The following is a 19,353-nucleotide window of genomic DNA, read 5'->3' on the forward strand; positions in this document are numbered from 1 at the left end:
TGCTTTATCTAGTTCAGACTGCAAAGGTGAAACCAAGTTGGCAAATGCACAGAGGACGGAAAATACATCATGGTTTCTAGATGCCATTGCAGAATATACATTCGGTGGCCACTTTATTAGGAACACCTGTACACCCGCTTGTTAATGCAAATATATAATCAGCCAATCATGTAGCAGCAACTCAATGCATAAAAGCACGCAGACATTGTCAAGAGGTTCAGTTGTTGTTCAGACCAAACATCAGAATGGGGAAAGTTCAAAGTAAGTTCATTATCAAAGTGCATATATGTCACTGTATACAACCCTGAGATTTATTTTCTTGCAGGCATGCTCAATTAATCTAAAATAAAAAAATAACCATAATAGAATTAATGGAAGACTACACCAACTTGGGCATTCAACCAGTGTGCCAGAAGTGTGATCTCAGTGACTTTCACCGTGGAATGACTGTTGGTGCCAGATGGGGTGGTTTGAGTATCTCATAAACTGCTGATCTCCTGGGATTTTCATTCTCTGTCTCTAGAGTTTGCAGAGAATGGTGCAAAAACAAAAACAAAAAGAAATCCAGTGAGTGGCAGTTCTGTGGGTGGAAATACCTTGCTAATGAGAGAAGTCAGAGGAGAATGGCCAGACTGGTTCAAGTTGACAGGAAGATGACAATTACTCAAATATCCATGCATTGCAACAGTGGTGTGCAGGAGGGCATCTCCAATCACACAACACGTTGAACCTTGAAGTGGATGGGCTACAGCAGCAGAAGATCACGAACATACACTCAGTGGCCACTTTATTAGTTACACGTGGTACTCAATAAAGTGGCCACTGAGTATGCATGTGTACTGAACTAGATTGGTTAATAATTAACAATTACTAGAAAAAAATTAAAACAGAGGGGAGATTGGTCTAAAGACTTTCTAGATAGATGGATTCAGATGCACAGAATGGCCAGATTTCAGTATTGTTAGCAAATTATTTGAGCCAATTCGACATGTTCACCCAATCTAATATTAATCTCTTCTCTGCTCTCCATAACATGCCTTCCACTCAAACAATTGTAAAATACTTTGTTAAAAGAGTTCATATATTCAGGTTCCATAACAGCTAAAAATTTAATGATTAGCTTTATTTGTCGCATGGACATCGAAACACACGGTGAAATGTGTCATTTGCTTCAAATCAAATCAACGAGGGTTATGCTGGGCAGCCCGTAAGCGTCTCTAAACTTCCTGTGCCAAAGTTGCATGTTTACAGCTCACTAACCCTAATCCGTAAGCCTTTGGAATGTGGGAGGAAACCCACGCAATCATGAAGGGAACGCATATGCTCAGTGGCCACTTTATTAAGTACCTCCCATACTTAATAAAGTGACTATGGAGAGTATGTTTATGGTCTTCTGCTGCTGTAGCCCATTCACTTCACTGTTGCGTTGGTGTCAGCTTCAACCAGTCTAGCCATTCTCCTCTGACCTCTCCATTATCAAAGCATTCTGACCCATAGAACTGCCGCTGACTGGGTGGTTTTTGTTTCTTGTACCATTCTCTGTAAATGCTGTGTGTGAAAATCCCAGGAGATCATCAGTTTCTGAGATACTCAAACCACCCCGTCTGGCACCAACAATCATTTATGTTCAAAGTCACATGGACCACATTCCTTCCCCTTTCTGATGTTTGGTCTGAAGAACAACTGAACCTCTTGACCGTATCTACATGCTTTTATGCATTGAGTTGCTGCCACATAATTGACTGATTAGATATTTGCATTAACAAGCAGGTGTACCTAATAAAGTGGTCACTGTATATACAATGTATAGTCAATTTCTTCAGTGGTTAAATGCTTCACTTTAATATCAGAGAACATATACTGTATACAATCTGAAATCCTTACTCTTCACAGACATCCACAAAACAGAAGAAAAACCCCAAAGAATGAATGACAGAAAACATCAGAACCCCAAAGCCCACCTTCTCACACCCATGCCCAAGCTGCACCAAAGCATCAACCCTCCCCCCTCCTCCCCCTCCCACTCGCTCCATCAAAAGCATCCACTGTGCAGGCAATAGCAAAGTCCCCCAGAGACCATGATCTGGAGTCGATCCCAACATAGGCTCTGTCTCCCACTAACGAGGGGGAGAAAGGTATCGCTCCTGCCACAGCAAGAGGGAGACTAACAGCTCGCTGTTTCTATGTTACAGTCTCCCGCAATGCTTCACTTGGCAACATAGGCGAGGAGTTAGGTCACCCACAGGGCCACACCCCCGAAGATGCACGTCTTCCAGGACACACCTGGAGATCCCAGAATGCAGGCTGCTCGGCCTCCAGGAGTGAGAACCCATCGTCGTGAAGAACCACAGTTTGAGTGTAGCTGTAGGTTACGGACGGACTCCGACAGGATCCCAGCCACCTTGAACAATCTTAACTAACTTCTTCCCTTTACAAATAGGTCTCTTTAAGAAAGAATCTCTGCGATCTTTGATTCAGTAGCTAGTGTTCAGAACAGACACAGAACAGAATACTCACAATTCTGCTAGAGTTGTCAAAAGTGTTCTATTATTTGGAGCCACATCCAAATGATCCAAGACAGACCGGACTACAGCCATATTATTATATATGTCCCCTGGCCATTCTCTTATCAAGGATGCAAACCCCTTCAAAAGAGAAGAATGCACAGTTTAAGAATCCAAATTTGCAACTGGTGACACAAGCTGATGCTGAAAATCCAAATCAAACTTGCCAATCACAGAGTGTAAAAATAACTCTATTTTGATCATTAATAACAATTAATAGCTCATCTACTTCTGGGACTGAACCAGAATGATTATGCAAATTAAATAAACAGATTACCTCATAATCACTCTCCAAGAACTCATACAAGATCATTTCATATATAGCAGGCCTCAGGCGCAAGTCACCTCTGGGCAGGTACCTACTAATAGCCTAAAAAGAGCAAACAGCGTGGTATAAGTACACAGAGTCATGCATGAGAATTCTGACAAGAGTTACAAAGTGATTAAATAACTACTATTTTCTCTTATTGTTGCTAAAGTTCTTATGACCTGTCATCAAAGCTGCATTTTGTTGTTTTCTACACTCAGAGGAGAAAACACTATACGAGTATGTTCAAGAAATGTTCCAGTGCCCCAGTATAATGATGTGACACGGTAGGAAATACTCCACTGGGAAATGAGATTGGAACATTAGCTTTCCCTGCTAAGGAAATAATACTCCCCTGTCTGCTATAAGATGTAATCGATCCACACTCCTTTATGCCTCCATCATAGTCTTGTGTATTCAGGTTGTGAATCTTATTCTCAGTTTCCGGACTGGGATAAAAATACCACCTTGGTTACTGTGTCCGTTTTTAGAGGATTCATCTGAGAAAGAGCACTGGCTCTTGCAATTGGCCACATTGCTCTCACCATCATTGACAGGAGTGCTGCCAATAGAGAGAAGCCTCCGTCATCAGAGACCCCCACAATCAAGGCCTTGGCCTCCTCTTGCTACTACCATTGGGCAGGAGGCACAGAAACCTTAGGTCCCATACGACCAGGTTCAGGAACAGTTACTATCCTTCAATTATCAGGCTCAGATTTCACGTGGACAACTTCATTCACCACTACTCTGAACTGATTCTACCACCTACAGAATGACTTTCAAGGAATCTTTGTAACTCATGTTCTTCATTTTTTTTATTTGCACTGTTTGTCAGTCTTTGCCTGTTTGTTCATAGTTTTTCATAAATTCTATTGTATTTCTTTTTCACTGTAAATGCCTGTAAGAAAATGAATCTCGTGGTAGCATATTGTATCACATACATATTTGATAATACATTTTCTTTGAACTTTGTTGAAGCAAAATGTAGCCATGACTTACAATCAAAGGAAGGAGGCAATGCTTTCAAAGCTGTATTGTGAAAGACTGCAGATGCTGGAAATCCAAAGCAACACGCACAGAATGCTGGAGGACCTTCCCTTCCCACCTGGCTTCACTTATCACCTTCCAGCTAGCTTCCTTCCCCTCCACCTACCTTTTTATTCTGGCATTTTCCCCCTTCCTTCTCAATCCTGAAGAAGGGTCTCGGCCGAAAACGCCAACTTTCATCAACATCAACAAAACATCAACCATTCATTTCCATAGGTGCTGCCTTACCAGCAGAGTTCCTCCAGCATTTTATGTGGGTTGCTCTGAAACTATAAGACGTTTTTTTGAACGCCAACGACTTTCATGGTGTGCACCTCTCAGAATATCCAGTGAGTACTGGTGAAATGTCATGCTGCCAAACAGAGTGCAGTGCCATGAGATTAGCAGTAAGGTTTGCAGTTAATCATCTTAACAGTGAAAAACTTGAGGGACTTTGCAATGTGCATTTATTGATACTTTGACACAAGGCAAGGATTATTACTGAAACATCAGGGAAGTCAAAGCATTCCTCTCAGGACATTTAAGAGACTCTTAAGACAGGCACATGGATGAAGGAAAAATGGAGGGCTATGTGGGCGGGAAAGGTTAGATGGACCTTGGAGCAGGTTAAAAGGTCAGCACAACATCATGGGCTGAACAGCCTGTACTGTATTGCTCTATGTTCTAATTCATAGAAACCCAAATAGAACCTATCAATTCAGCAATTCAACATGCTCTCTTCTTGCTGCTGCCTTCAGGAAGAAGGTACAGGAGCCTCAGGACTCACACCACCAGGTCCAGGAACAGTTATCACCCCTCAACCATCAGGCTCTTGAACCAGAGGGGATAACTTCACTCACCCGTAAACTGAACTGTTCCCACAACCTATGGACTCACTTTCAAAGACTCTTCATCTTATGTTCTTGATATTTATTGCTTATTTATTTCTTTTCTCTTTTGTATTTGCACATTTGTTGTTTGTCGGTCCTGTTGGGTGTGGTCTTTCATTGATTCCATTGTGTTTCTTGCACTTACTGTGAATGCTCACAAGAACACGAATCTCAGGGTCCTGGCCAGAGAATTCCACAGAATCACTGCTGTCTGGGAAAGGCAGAGGCCTAAATCTATTCTCCTGAATCTATGTCCCATAGATCTAGTCTCACCTACCAGTGGAACCAACTTTCCTGCCTCTACCTTATCTACCCCTTTCATAATTTTATGTTCTTATAAGATCCATTCTCACTCTCCTGAATTCCAGTGACTCATTCTCTCCTCAAAGGCCACCCGGCCCAACGAGCCCATGCCGTCCAATTACACACGTTACTAATTAATTTACTGATCTGAACGTCTTTGGACTGTGGAAGGAAACCGGAGCAGCCAGAGGAAACTCAAGCGGTGATGGGGAAAACGTACAAACTCCCTACAGACATCAGCTGGAATTAAATGCCCTCATCTCTGGAATCAACATTTTGAACCCTCTCTGTACCGCCTTCAAGGCCAATATACCTTTCCTTCATTAAGGAGACCAGAACTGCACATTGTACTCCAGATGGAGCCTTACCAACACGGATTCAAAGCCAGCAAGCAGAGCCACCATTTCCTGCTTTGCCACTGAGAATTGATTAATCTATTTAGAGATTATGCTAATTCCTACACCATTCATGCCATCACATCGAGAAATGATGTTTTCTAGTCCCTCCCTTGCAACTTCATGTTTCTGTAGATGATCTTCCATATCATAAGATGCTTTAAAGTTAGTGTCAGGCCCCACATAACTCCTCTCCCATTTCTTTTTCACCCTGTGCCTCACTCTCTCCCAGTGTAACTTGATTCATTACATTTTTGCCGGTTCATGCTACAGAGAATGTGGGAAGAACAGAAGAATGAAGATAAGTTTACACAAAATCTTCCTGCTATTTGGTCTAAAGCAGACAGCAACTTTTGCAACGAAACACACACAAAATGCTGGAGGAACTCAGCAGGTCAGGCAGCATCTATGGAGGTGAATAAACAGTCAGCATTTCAGGCCGAGACCCTTCTTCAGGACTGGAAAGGAAGAGGGAAGAAGCCAGAATAAGAAAGTGGGGGGTGGGGAAGGAGTACATGCTGGGAGGTGACAGGAGAAGCCAGGCGAGTGGGGTCTGGGGATGAAGCAGGAAGCTGGGAGGTGATGGGTGGAAAAGGTAAAGGGCTGGAGAGGAAAGAATCTGATAGGAGAGGAGAGTGGACTGTAGAGAAAGGGAAGGAGGTGGGTCACTGGGGAGGTGATAGGCAGCTGAGGAGAGGAGGCAAGAGGGGGAATTGAATAGAGGGAGGGGGGAGGGGGAAAATTTACCAGAAGTTTGAGAAATCGATAGATATCCTCAGGTTCAAAGCTACTCAGATGGAATATGAGGTGTCACTCCTCCAACCTGAGAGTGGCCTCATCATGGCAGAAGAGGAGGCCATCGACTGACATGTCAGAATGGTAATCGGGATTGGAATTAAAATGGCTGGCCACTGGGAAATCCTGCTTTCTGTGGATGGAACGAAGTTCTCGGCAACGCAGTCCCTCCAATCTATGCTGGGTCTCACCAATGAAGACAGCGCAGCAGGATTAACTCTAGCAAATTCGCAGATGAAGTGTAGCCTCAGCTGGAAGGACTGTTTGGAGCCTGAATGGAGGTGAGGGAGGAGGTGAATGTGCAGGTGTGGCACTTTACCTGCTTGCGGAGTTGCAGGTGGGAGATTGGGGGGGAGGTACGAATGGTCAAGGGATATGTGGAGGGAGCGATCCCTGTGGAAAGTGGTGAGAAGAGGTACAGATGTATTTGGTGGCAGGATTCAGGAAATGGAGGAGATACGGGTGAGGGCAGAATCAATGGTGGAGGAAGGGAAACTCTCCTTTGAAGAAGGAGCACATCTCTGACGTCCTGGAAAGCAAAGCCTCAATCCGGGAACAGATGCGTCAGAGACAAAAGAACTAAGGAAAGCAAGTAGCATTTTTTTTTACAGGAGACAGGGTGGGAATAGGTACAGTCAAGATAACCGTGGGATCGGTAGGTTTATAAAAGATATCAGTGGACAGCTTATCTCCAGAGATAGAGACAGAGAAATGAAGAAAGGTGGGGGGGGGGGGCGCGGAGAGGAGGCGTCAGAAATGGACCAAGAGAGTTTAAGGGAAGGGTGGAAGTTAGAGGCAAAGTTGGTGAAGTTCATGAACTCAGCATGGGTACATGAGCAGCACCAAGGCAGGAAGAGCTGTGGAGTATTTCCAGGGAAGGCTTAGAACATGGATTGTGAAATGAAACATGCAATATTATCATTCGTTCCACTGAACCTAGAATAGTACAGCACAGACCTTTCGGCCCACAACAGCGTGCTGGCCTTTTAACCTACTCCAAGATGTTCCATGCACCCTTCTCCCGCCCCATTCTCTGTCTAAAGAATTTACCTCTGATATTCCCTCTATATTTTCTTCCAATAACCTTAGAATTATGCCATATCATATTAGGCATTTCTGCCCTGGGAAAAAGGAGTTGGCTGTCCACTCTATCAATGCCTCTTATCATCTGATCTCTGCTCAATGCCATTCCCTTCATGCCAATAGTATGTTACTGGTTGGAGTGCTAATATGAGGGATAACTGCACTATTTGAAATCGCTCTGCCAAGTCATGGCAAACTTACTTTAAGCTGGCCAATTTTTCTAAAACGGTATACTTCGTTTTCCCAGAGTTCCATGTTTTTGCCAAGAATCTTCTGACATTTTCTAGAAGATAATGAAACAAAATTTAAAATAAATTCGCATGAAGCTCTTTTTGAGATGAAGGATAACAATCTTTTAATAAGTAATACCTTGCAGCTCCATGGTAGTCTCCTTTGTCCACCAGGTAGTTTATATAGGCTCTTCCAATATCCTACAGAATGAAAAGTCACCAAACAGATACTTAATTAGTCATAAAAAAGGACAGCACAGAAACAGGCTGTTCGGTCTGTCTATCCATGCTGAACCATTTAAACTGCCTACTCCCATCTACCTGCACCGGGACCATAGCCCTCCATACCCCTACATCCATGTACCTATCCAAACTTCTCTTAAACGTTGAAATCGAGCTCGCATGCACCACTCGCACTGGCAGCCCGTTCCACAGTCTCACCACCCTCTGAGTGAATAAGATTCCCCTCATGTTCCACTTAAACTTCTCAGCTTTCGCCCTCCACACATGACCTCTAGTTGTAGTCCCACCCAACCACAGTGGAAAAAGCTGGCTTTCATTTACCCTATGTTTACCCCTCATAATTTTGTACACTTCTATCAAATTGCTCGTCACCCTTCAACAGTCCAAGGAATAAAATTCTAACCTATTCAATCTTTCCAAATAACTCACATCCTCCAGTCCCAGCAACATCCTTTTAAATTTTCGCTTCAACATTATTTACATCTTTCCTCTAGGTACAGTACGTTACCAAATCTTTATACTTTATTGTCGCCAAACAATTGGTACTAGAACGTACAATCATCACAGCGATATTTGATTCTGCGCTTCACACTCCCTGGATTACAAATATTAAATATTAAAAATATTAAAAGTAGTTAAAGTTAGTAAATATTAAAAACTTAAATTATAAATCATAAATAGAAAATAGAAAATAGAAAGTAAGGTAGTGTAAAAAAAACCAAGAGGCAGGTCTGGATATTTGGAGGGTACGGCCCAGATCCGGGTCAGGATCTGTTCAGCAGTCTTATCACAGTTGGAAAGAAGCTGTTCCCAAATCTGGCCGTATGAGTCTTCAAGCTCCTGAACCTTCTCCCGGAGGGAAGAGGGACGAAAAGTGTGTTGGCTAGGTGGGTCGTGTTCTTGACTATCCTGGCAGCACTGCTCCGACAGCATGCGGTGTAAAGTGAGTCCAAGGACGGAAGATTGGTTTGTGTGATGTGCTGCGCCGTGTTCACGATCTTCTGCAGCTTCTTTCGGTCTTGGACAGGACAACTTCCATACCAGGTTGTGATGCACCCTAGAAGAATGCTTTCTACAGTGCATCTATAAAAATTAGTGAGGGTTTTAGGGGACAGGCCAAATTTCTTTAGTTTTCTCAGGAAGTAAAGGCACTGGTGGGCCTTCTTGGCAGTGAAATCTGCACACAATACTCAAAATTAGGCTTTACCAATGTATTACACTTCATGTATTGATAAGTATCGAGACAAAGCATACTTCATTATTACTCAAACATATGTTACTTAGTACCTACAGTACTGTGCAAAACTCTTAGGTACATATATTTAGCTAGAGTGCCTAAGACTTTGGCACAGTTCTGTATTTGTCAACTTGGAGTGGACAGCAAGTTTGTAAATCTGACGGGAGCAAAGGATGTCGGAAATGACATGGGTGGAGCACTGGTGGGGGGGGTGGGGAGGGACAAGTGGCAGAGGAGGAGTGTCCAGGTCGGCGGGTGGAGTGGGTGCAGACACACCCAGCCCCGAGACACCAGGCAAGGTCTTTTGATCGTTACAGAATGTCTCAGGTGCTTCCTGTTCCTTCCCCTCTCCCTTACCCTTTTCCCAACCATGATTCCCCTCTCCCTGCCTGCTTCCCACTCTTAGTCCACAATAGAGACCCATATCAGAATCAGGTTTATCATCACTCACATATGTCATGAAATTTGTTTTTTTTGTGGCAGCAGTACAGTGCAACACATAAAATTACTACGGTACTGTGCAAAGGTTTTAGGCACCCTAGCTGTATATGTATACATGCCTAAGACCTTTGCAAGGTTCTGTACTACTGACTTTCAACATCCACTTTAAATTTCAACGCATTGTGAGTAACACTGATTCATTTGGCTGTACTCATAGGTATGGCAGTTAACTTGAAAGTGAGAAAACCAGTTTCCAACAGTTTATGAAGTTCAAACGAAGATAGGTGGAGGGGCAAGTAGTTTTGAGGAAGTGGAGAAGAACTTGGACAGATTAGGCGAATGGATAAAGAAGTGGCAGATGGAATATAGTGTCGGGAAGTGTATGGTCATGCACTTTGGTAGGAGGAATAAAAGAGTAGACTATTTTCTAAATGGAGAGAAAATACAAAATCCTGAATGCAAAGGGACTTGGGAGTCCTTGTGTAGGCTTCCCGAAAGGTTAATTTGCAGGTTGAATCTGTGGTGAGGAAGGCAGATACGATATTGGCATTCATATCAAGAGGACTGGAATATAAAAGCAAGAATGAAATGTGGGGCTTTATAAAGCATTGGTGAGGCCTCACTTGGAGAATTGGGAGCAGTTTTGACTGCTTATCCTCAAAAGGATGTGCTGACACTGGAGAGGGCTCAAAGAAGGAAAAATAATTCCAGGATTGAAGGGCTTGTTATATTAAGAGTGCTTGATGGCTCTAGGCCTGTATTCAGTAGAACGAGGGGTGACCTCATTGAAACTTATCGAATAGTGAAAGGCCTTGATAGAGTGGATGTGGAAAGGAGGTTTCCTATGGTGCGAGAGTCTCAGACCATGGGACGTAAGCCTCAGAATAGAGGGCATATTTTAGAATGGAGATGAGGAGGAACTTCTTTAGCGGAGAGTGGTGCATCTTTGGAATTCGTTGCCACAGGCAGCTGAGGAGGCCACGTCATTGGGTATATTTAAGGCAGAAGTTGATAGATTCCTGATTAGTCAGGGCATGAAGGGATACGGAGAGAAGGCAGGAGATTGGGGCTGAGAGGGAAATTGCACCAGCCTTGATGAAATGGCAGAGCAGACTCGATGGGCCAAATGGCCTTACACTGCTCCTACATTTTATGGTCTAAAAACAAAGCAATCAGACTACAGAATACCGTCAAGATATCCGGCACAAATAGAATTATCCCAGCAGAATAATAAGTACTGCAATCACTCGAGTCGAGTTACGAAGTTCTCCCAAAGGCAAAAGGATCTGGTGCTTTCCCGGTGTATATGACACATAAACTTCTCTTGCTTTTAGCCAGGTCCAGGCGTCGATTTTAACCGTTTTGAGGACAAACTCTGCCATCTTCATCGGGGATGTCTAGTCCAGTGGTATAGATACTGTCATCCGTCCCTCCTGATTGGTTAGTCCTCAACCTATCAAGTTTCTGCTGTCTCACCTTGTTTAAAATCGTATTCCAGTTTTTACTTAGAATGAGGCCATCGTCTTTGTTAAAATTCTTATTTTCTAGTCTTATTTCAATGGTTTCCTTCACGAGGTGGTCTCAAAAGCCATTAGTGCGGCACAGTAGTTCTGTGCCATCAAAGTCAATCCTGAGGTCATTACAAATGCAAAGTTTTGCTACCGCCGATTTCTCCGGGTAACCCAAACGATGCACCTCCTAGCAACACACACAAAATGCCGGAGGAACTCAGCAGGCCAGACAGCATCTATGGAAAGGACTAAACAGTTGACATTTCAGACCGAGACCCCTCAGCAGGACTGGAAAAAAACAGGGTCAGAGTAGGAAGGTGAGGCGGAGGGGAGAGATGAAGTAAAGAGCTGGGAAGTTGATTGGTCAAAGAGATGAAGGGCTGGAGAAGGAGGAATCTGATTGTAGAGGCTAGAAGGCCATGGAAGGAAGGGAAGGGGGAGGAGCACCAGAGGGAGGCGATGGGTAGGTAAGGAGATAAGATCAGAGAGGGAAATGGGAATGGGGTATGCTGAAGGTGGGGGGGGGCCGCAATTACCGGAAGTTCGAGAATTAATGCTGATGCCATCAGGTTGGAGGCTACCCGGACGAAAGATAAGATGTTGTCCCTCCAACCCGACAGTGGCCTCATCAGGACAGTAGAGGAGGTCATGGACTGACATGTCAGAATGGGACTGGGAAGTAGAATTGAAATGGGTGGCCAGTGGGAGATCCCTCTGTTTCTGGCAGCGGTTAGCGAAACCATCTCCCAATTCACGTCAGGTCTCACCAATGTATAGGAGGCCGCACCGGGAGCACTAGATATATTAGATGAGCCCAACAGACTCACAGGTGAAGTGTCGCCTCACCTGGAAGGACTGTGAGGTCCTGAATGGTCCTCCTCTACTACCACAATGAGAAAAAGCGGGATCTCTCAGTGGCCACCCACTTCAATTCTACTTTGCATTCTCACTCCGACATGTCAGTGTATGGCTTCCTCTGCTGTTGTGATGAGGCCACACTCAGGTTGGAGGAGCAGCACCTTGTACTCCGTCTGGGTAGCCTCCAACCCGATGGCATGAACATTGACTTCTCTAACTTCCTGTGATTGCTCATCCCCTTCTTTCACCATTCCCCATTCCTGTTCCCCTCTCTCACCTTATCTCTTTATCTGCCCATCATCTCCCTCTGGTGCTCCTCCCCCTTCCCTGTGTTCCATGGTTTTCCACCCTCTCCTATCACATTCCCCCTTCTGTAGCCCTGTACCTCTTTCACCTATCAGCTGCCAAGCTCCTTACTTCATTCTTTCCCTCTCTCCCAGTTTCACCTGTCACCAACCACCTGGCACTTCCTCCTTCCCTCCACCACCTTCTTAATCTGACTTCTCTCCTTCCTATCCAGTTCTGATGAAAGGTCTTGGCCTGAAAAATCAGCTGTTTACTCTTTTCCACAGATGCTGCCTGGCCTACTCAGTTCCTCCAGCATTTTGTATGTGTTGCTCAGATTTCCAGCATCTGCAGATTTTTTCATGTTTGGGGTATACCTCCTGTGCTTGATACGGTTTCCTCCGTGCTGATATACTCTGCTCTGCTTCCAGGGAATCGTGTAAGCGCCAGCTGTCCTGATGAGACGATTGTGCACAACGTTCCTACAGAATGGCTACATGGCAAGGGAAATCAATCGGGTGCTTAAGAGGGCTGACGGGAAAACCAGGAAACCTAACGATGAGGAAACCCATCGCTACTGCCTGTCTTCGCTATATTTCCACAGTTTCTAGAAGCATCGCCAGGGTCCTGAAGAAATACCGGATAAGTACCATCCACAAATCTGTAAGGAAGCTCGATTCACAGGTTACGCAGGTGAAAGATGACCTGGGACGCACGGTGGAAACCCGCACCAAGGAGCACAGGAGGTGAACATGTTTGGGTTACCCAGAGAAATCAGCGGTAGCAGAGCATTGCATTTGCAACGACCACAGAATAAACTTCAGCAGCACAAGACCCCACCGATGGCTTTCGGGACCGCCTGGTGAGGAAGCCATTGAAGTAAGACTGGAGAATAAGAATTTCAACAAAGCTGTATGTCCTGCTCCAAGTCAGAACTGGATTTATGATTTTAATCAAGGTGGGACAGCGGGAACCTGATTGGTTAAGGACTAACCAATGAGGAGTGATGGATGACACAGGTATAAATATCACTGGACCAGACATGCCAAGTCATCGATGAAGATGGCACAGCTTGTCATCAAAACATCGGTTAAAATCGACATCTGGACCTAACTGGAAGCCTGAGAGGAGTTTCTGCCTTCTCCCAAGGGGTTGTTTATTGCTGGCTCCTCAGGTGGCTATGGTGGCCAATCCAGGGTCTATATAACTGGGATATTAGGGTGGATGCCCTTGATGGAGAACACGTATGTGTGACTTTGTCTATGTGGAGCAGCTAATCCATGGGCCACCATCACATGGTCCTTGAGAGACAGGGTAAGGTCCAGTGACATGGCGTGCAGGATGACTGGGGACTTCCACTGCTGCAGCCTCCCCCCCACCCCCACTGCCGTTGTGATGTGTCGTCATCTTCTGCCAGCTCCACCACTGAGGTCTTGTTGGGATCGGTCTTTGTCTGGAACCTCCCCGTTAACTACGTATGTACCACTAACTTTCAAATCCTCTTTAAATTTTTAACTGCTGGGTCTCCTTAATTGTAGCTGATTGTGGTGACCAGAGGTAAAATATTGTTCTTCCTTGATATGTCACAGGTGTTGCCAGGACTTGAGGACCTGAGTTACAGGGAAAAGTTGCATAGGTTAGGACTTTATTTCCTGGACGTAGGAGAATGAGGGGAGATTTGACAGAGGTATACAAAATGGTGAGGGGTATAGATAGGGTAACGGCAAGCAGGCGCCACTGAGTTTGGGTGAGACTAGAACTAGAATTCATGGGTTAAGGGTGAAAGGTGAAATGTTTAAGGGGAACATAAGGGGGAACGTCTTCACTCAGGAGGTGATGAGAGTGTGGAACGAGCTGCCAAAGCAAGTGGTGAATATGGGTTGATTTCAATATTTAAGAGAAATTTAGATCGGTACATGGATATGATACCCTTGCAGTTTCTTAATTCTACCCACAAGGATCCTGTCGATCCTATGTCACCTCCTTCTAAGGATTAGATTTCATTTTTTTACCAACTGTACCCCCTCATCCCCTCTGCCTGTTCGCCTGTCCTCTTAATAGAATGTGTAACCTTAGATGTTGAGCTTCCAATGATGATCTTCTTCCAGCCACGGCTCAGTGATGTCCACAACGTCCTACTTGTCAATCTCCAACCGCACTACAAGATCATCTGCCTTATTTGGTATACTGTGTCATTCAAATATAACACCTTCAGTCCTGTATCCATCACCCTTTTGCCCCTATGTTACACTACAACTCATCGCACTGACAGTAACTTTGCCCTTTCATTTGCCAGTCCTTCCTCACATTCCCACTGCCCACTGCGTTTACTTGTATACAAACTGCCCCATCTTCAGCCCCTATCACACTTGTTCCCATCCCCTTGCCAAATTAGTTTAAACCCTCCCCAACAGCTCCAGCAAACCTGCCCATAAGGATATTGTCCCTCTTGGGTTCAGGTGTAACCTGTCCTTTTTGTACAGGTCATACCTTCCCCATCAAGATCCCAATGATCCAGAAATCTGAAACCCTGTTCCTTGCACCAGATCCGCAGCCTCTCAGTCATCTGTGCTATCACACCATTGCTGCCCTGACGAGCGGGTGGCACTGGGAGTAATTCAGAGATTACTACCTTGAGGTCCTGCTCTTCAGCCTCAGCCCTGACTCCCTACACTCACTGCGCAGGACCACATCCCCTTTTCTAGCTATGTCGTTGGTGTCAGTGTGCACCACAACCCCTGGCTGCTCACCCCCCACCATGAGCCACACTGAGGCATCCTGGACCCCAGCACCAGACAGGCAACACAACTACCGAGTCTCCTCGCACTCCTGCTCCACCTGACTTTAACTTTGCCTGCTCAGCCTCAGAGCCACTGGCCCGGCTGCAGCTGCTCTGCCCTGATGGGTCATTTCTACCACACACCCCCCTCCCCACCCCAAACAGTATCCGATGGGATACGCTTGTTTCTGAGGCGACAAGCCACAGGGGAATCCCTTCCCTTCTCCTGGTGGTCACCCATCCAGTCCGGGTATGACCACCGTCTTAAAAATCTCATCTATGAGGGCATTCATTTCGAGAGGTATAGAATATAACAGCAGGTATGTGATGTTGAGGCTCTATAAGGCACTCGTGAGACCACACTTGGAGTATTAGAAACACAGAAAACCTACAGCGCAATACAGGCCCTTCAGCCCACAAAGCTGTGCCGAACATGTTCTTACCTGAGAAATTACCTAGGGTTACATAGAAACATAGAAAATAGGTGCAGGAGTAGGCCATTCGGCCCTCCGAGCCTGCACCACCATTCAGTATGATCATGGCTGATCATCCAACTCAGAACCCTGCCCCAGCCTTCCCTCCATACTCCCTGATCCCTTTAGCCAAAAGGGCCATATCTAACTCCCTCTTAAACATAGCCAATGAACTGGCCTCAACTGTTTCCTGTGGCAGAGAATTCCACAGATTCACCACTCTCTGTGTGAAGAAGTTTTTCCTAATCTCGGTCCTAAAGGGCTTCCCCTTTATCCTCAAACTGTGGCTCCTTGTTCTGGACTTTCCCAACATCGGGAACAATCTTCCTGCATCTAGCCTGTCCAATTCCTTTAGAATTTTATACGTTTCAATAAGATCCCCCCTCAATCTTCCAAATTCCAACGAGTATAAGCCTAGTCGATCCAGCCTTTCATCATATGAAAGTCCTGCCATCCCAGGAAACAATCTGGTGAACCTTCTTTGTACTCCCTCTATGGCAAGGATGTCTTTCCTCAGATTAGGGGACCAAAACTGCACACACTACTCCAGGTGTGGTCTCACCAAGGCCTTGTACAACTGCAGTAGTACCTCCCTGCTCCTGTACTCGAATCCTCTCGCTATAAATGCCAGCATACCATTCGCCTTTTTCACCGCCTGCTGTACCTGCATGCCCACTTTCAATGACTGGTGTATAATGACACCCAGGTCTCGTTGCACCTCCCCTTTTCCTAATCGGCCACCATGCTGGCTGAATCTACTGGTCTCTGCAGCTGTGAAGATATTGATTTAAATTGTGTGATTTAACATTGCAATAATTCTATGATTTACAAACGGTCAATTTTGAAATATTCTCTTCAATGCCTGTTGTCAAGTCATTGCATAATTTCTCAAGTATTGGATACGTTTCTTAAAATCTTAGGGAAGTTCTGGCTTTGAAACTGGGCCAAAACACATCATTAATCATAATAATCTATGTGCTATAGTTACCAGTATGTTATGTCTTTTTATCGTCTTCTGGCTGATTTCAGCTGCCATCATGGCTTCCTAGAACAGGAGACGAAACAAAATTTAGACACCTTTTTGGAATAAAGCTTTAAAGATGGCACGATCATTAACTGGGGTGATAAAGCAGCGATTAGTGTTACAGCACCAGAGACACGGGTTCAATTCCTGCCGTTGTCCACAAGGAGTGTGTACGTTCTACCTGGGACCGCGTAAACTTCCTCTGGGGGTTCCGGTTTCCTCCCCACTTTCTAAACACGTACGGGTTAGTAGGTTAGCAAACTCAGCAGGTACGGAGAAAAATAAACCGCCGACATTTCAGGCTGAAATCCCACATCAGGACTGGTAAGGAAAGGGGCCAGAATAAGGGGATGAGGGAAGGGAAAGGAGGATAAATTGGCAGGTGATAGATAACAGGTGAGACCAGGTGAGGAAGGAGGTATGTGGGTGGGGAAGGTGGATGAAGTGTGAAGCTGTGAGGTGATAGCCGAAGAGGCAAAGGGCTGAATAAGAAGAAATCTGACAGGAGAGGAGAGTGGAACAAGGGAGAAAGGGAAGGAGGGGGACCAGAAGGAGATGATAGGTAGGTGAGGAAAAGTAAAAGGGTAAGAGGGGAGCAAGAAAGGGGAATGGAGAAAGAGGGAGATAAGCTGAAGGGAGGGAAATAACGGGAAATTAGAAAAATCGATGTTCATGACATCAGGTTAGAGACTACCCAGACGGAATGTGAGCTGCTGTCCCTCCAATCTGATGGTGGCCTCATCATTGCAGCAAAGAAGGCATATTGGAATAGGAATGGAAAGTAGAATTAAAATGGGAGGCCACCAGTAAAGCCACCTTTGTGACGGATGGAGCAAAGATGTGCGACAAAGTGGTAAAGTATAGTAGCTGAGTCGGTCACGTGGGTACAATTTGGAGGTGCAGGCCTATTGCGCCAGGGGGGCCTGTTAAAGTGCTGTACCTCAAAAGAAATATAAAGAATTAAAATAAATAATCATACAGAGAGAACAAGAAAACTTACTTCATACTTCTTCTTCTCCAGCAGCCATTCAATGTGGTCGTCCTGGTCCCGTTCCTTTGCCACTACAATGTCCCTTGGACTGATGATGTAAAATAGTGATTCACCATCAGAGTGCTCTGTATGAGAGAGCAGAGAGGGAACACTCTCTATGTTATCTTAAACCATACAGATATGCAGAAAATTCGAGAGATGCACAGTGGGGAGTATCCTCACTGGTTGTATCATGGGCCAGTATGGAAAAACCAATGCCCAAGGACAGAAAAGCCGACAGAAAGTGGTGGATACAGCCCAGTCCATCGTAATCAAACTCCTCCCCACCACTGGGCACACCTACAAGGAGCACTGTTGTAAGAAAGCAACATCCATCATCACAGAACCCCACCATCCAAGGCTATGCTCCCTTCTCGCTGCTGTCCTCGGGAAGGAGGTACAAAGTTCAAAGTAAATTTATTAAAGTACATATAGATCACCATATATTGAGATATATTTTCTTGTGGGCAAACTCAGTAAATCCAAGAAAAGACCTCACCCAACTGGACAGACAAATAACCAGTGCGCAAAAGACAGCAAACTGCAAATACAAAAGAAAAAAAACAATAACAACAAATATCGAGCACTTGAGATGAAGAGTGCTTGAAAGTGAGTCCGTCCATAGGTTGCGGGAACAGTTCTCTTTAAGAAGGGAGGAAGGTAAAAGAAAGGAAACTACAGGCAAGTTAGCCTAACCTCAGTGGTTGGGAAAGTGTTGGAGTCTATTATTAAGGACGAGATTTCAGGGAACTTGGAGACTAATGATAAAATGAGTCAAAACCAGCATGGTTTCTGTGAAGGGAAACCTTGCCTGACAAAGTCTGTTAGGGTTCTTCGAGGAAGCAGCAAGCAGGGTGGACAAAGAAGAGGAAGTAGATGTAATTGACTTGGATTTTCAGAAGGCATTTGATAAGGTGCCACACATGAGGCTGCTTAACAAGATAAAATCCTATGGTATTACAGGAGAGACACTGGCATGAATAGCGGAATGGCTGACAGACAGGAGGCAACAAGTGGGTATAAAAGGAGCCTTTTCTGATTTGCTGCCAGTGACTAGTGGAGTTCCTCAGGGGTCAGTATTGGGATTGCTACTTTTCACATTTTTTGCCAGTGATTTAGATAATGGAATTGATGGCTTTGTGGCAAAGTTTGTGGATGATACAAAAATAGGTGGAGGGGTAGGTAGTGCTGAGGAAGCAATGTGATTGCAGCAGTACTTAACAAATTGGAAGAATGGGCAAAAAAGCAGCAGATAAAATACAGTGTTGGAAAATGTATGATAATGCATTTCGGTAAAAGGAACAATGGTGCGGACTATTATCTAAGTGAGGAGAAGGTTCAAATATCAGAGGTGCAGAGGGACTTAGGGGTCCTCATGCAAGACTCCCAGAAGGTTAATTTACAGGTTGAGTCTGTGGTAAAGAAGGCAAATGCAATGTTGGCATTTTTTTCAAGGGAAATAGAATATAAAAGCAAGGAGATAATGCTGAGCCTTTATAAGACACTAGTCAGGCTGCACTTGGAGTATTGTCAACAGTTTTGGGCCCCATATCTCAGAAAAGACGTGTTGTCATTGGAGAGAGTCCAGAGGAGGTTCATGAGGATGATTCTGGGAATGAAGGGGTTAAGATATGAGGAGCGTTTGGCAGCTTTGGGCCTGTATTCACTGGAATTTAGAAGAATGCAGTGGGATCTCATTGAAACCTACCGAATGTTGAAAGGACTAGATAAAGTGGATGTGGAGAGATGTTTCCTATGGTGGGGGCATCCAGAACTAGAGGGCACAGCCTCAAAATTGAAGGACAATCTTTTAGAACAGAGGTAAGGAATCTTTTTTAGCCAGTAAATCTGTGGATATTGAGGTGAGTGAGATTTCCCC

At 44.8% G+C, this 19,353-nt stretch overlaps 1 protein-coding gene across 2 annotated transcripts in view; it reads right to left on the reverse strand.

Annotated features, from left to right (window-relative positions):
• The window catches only part of vps41 (VPS41 subunit of HOPS complex), a 241,139-nt gene that overhangs the window by 59,997 nt on the left and 161,789 nt on the right, over positions 1-19,353 (reverse strand). For both annotated transcript variants that reach the window (XM_072252115.1, XM_072252108.1), the window contains exons 13-18: positions 17,445-17,560; positions 16,409-16,465; positions 7,733-7,794; positions 7,565-7,646; positions 2,842-2,934; positions 2,518-2,645 (exon numbers count right to left, since the gene is read on the reverse strand). In XM_072252115.1, the coding sequence (XP_072108216.1) occupies positions 2,518-2,645; positions 2,842-2,934; positions 7,565-7,646; positions 7,733-7,794; positions 16,409-16,465; positions 17,445-17,560 (538 nt within the window). The remainder of the gene's footprint in view (positions 1-2,517; positions 2,646-2,841; positions 2,935-7,564; positions 7,647-7,732; positions 7,795-16,408; positions 16,466-17,444; positions 17,561-19,353) is intronic.

The sequence above is a fragment of the Mobula birostris genome, chromosome 1 (genome assembly GCF_030028105.1).
Source record: "Mobula birostris isolate sMobBir1 chromosome 1, sMobBir1.hap1, whole genome shotgun sequence".
NCBI lineage: Eukaryota > Metazoa > Chordata > Chondrichthyes > Myliobatiformes > Myliobatidae > Mobula > Mobula birostris.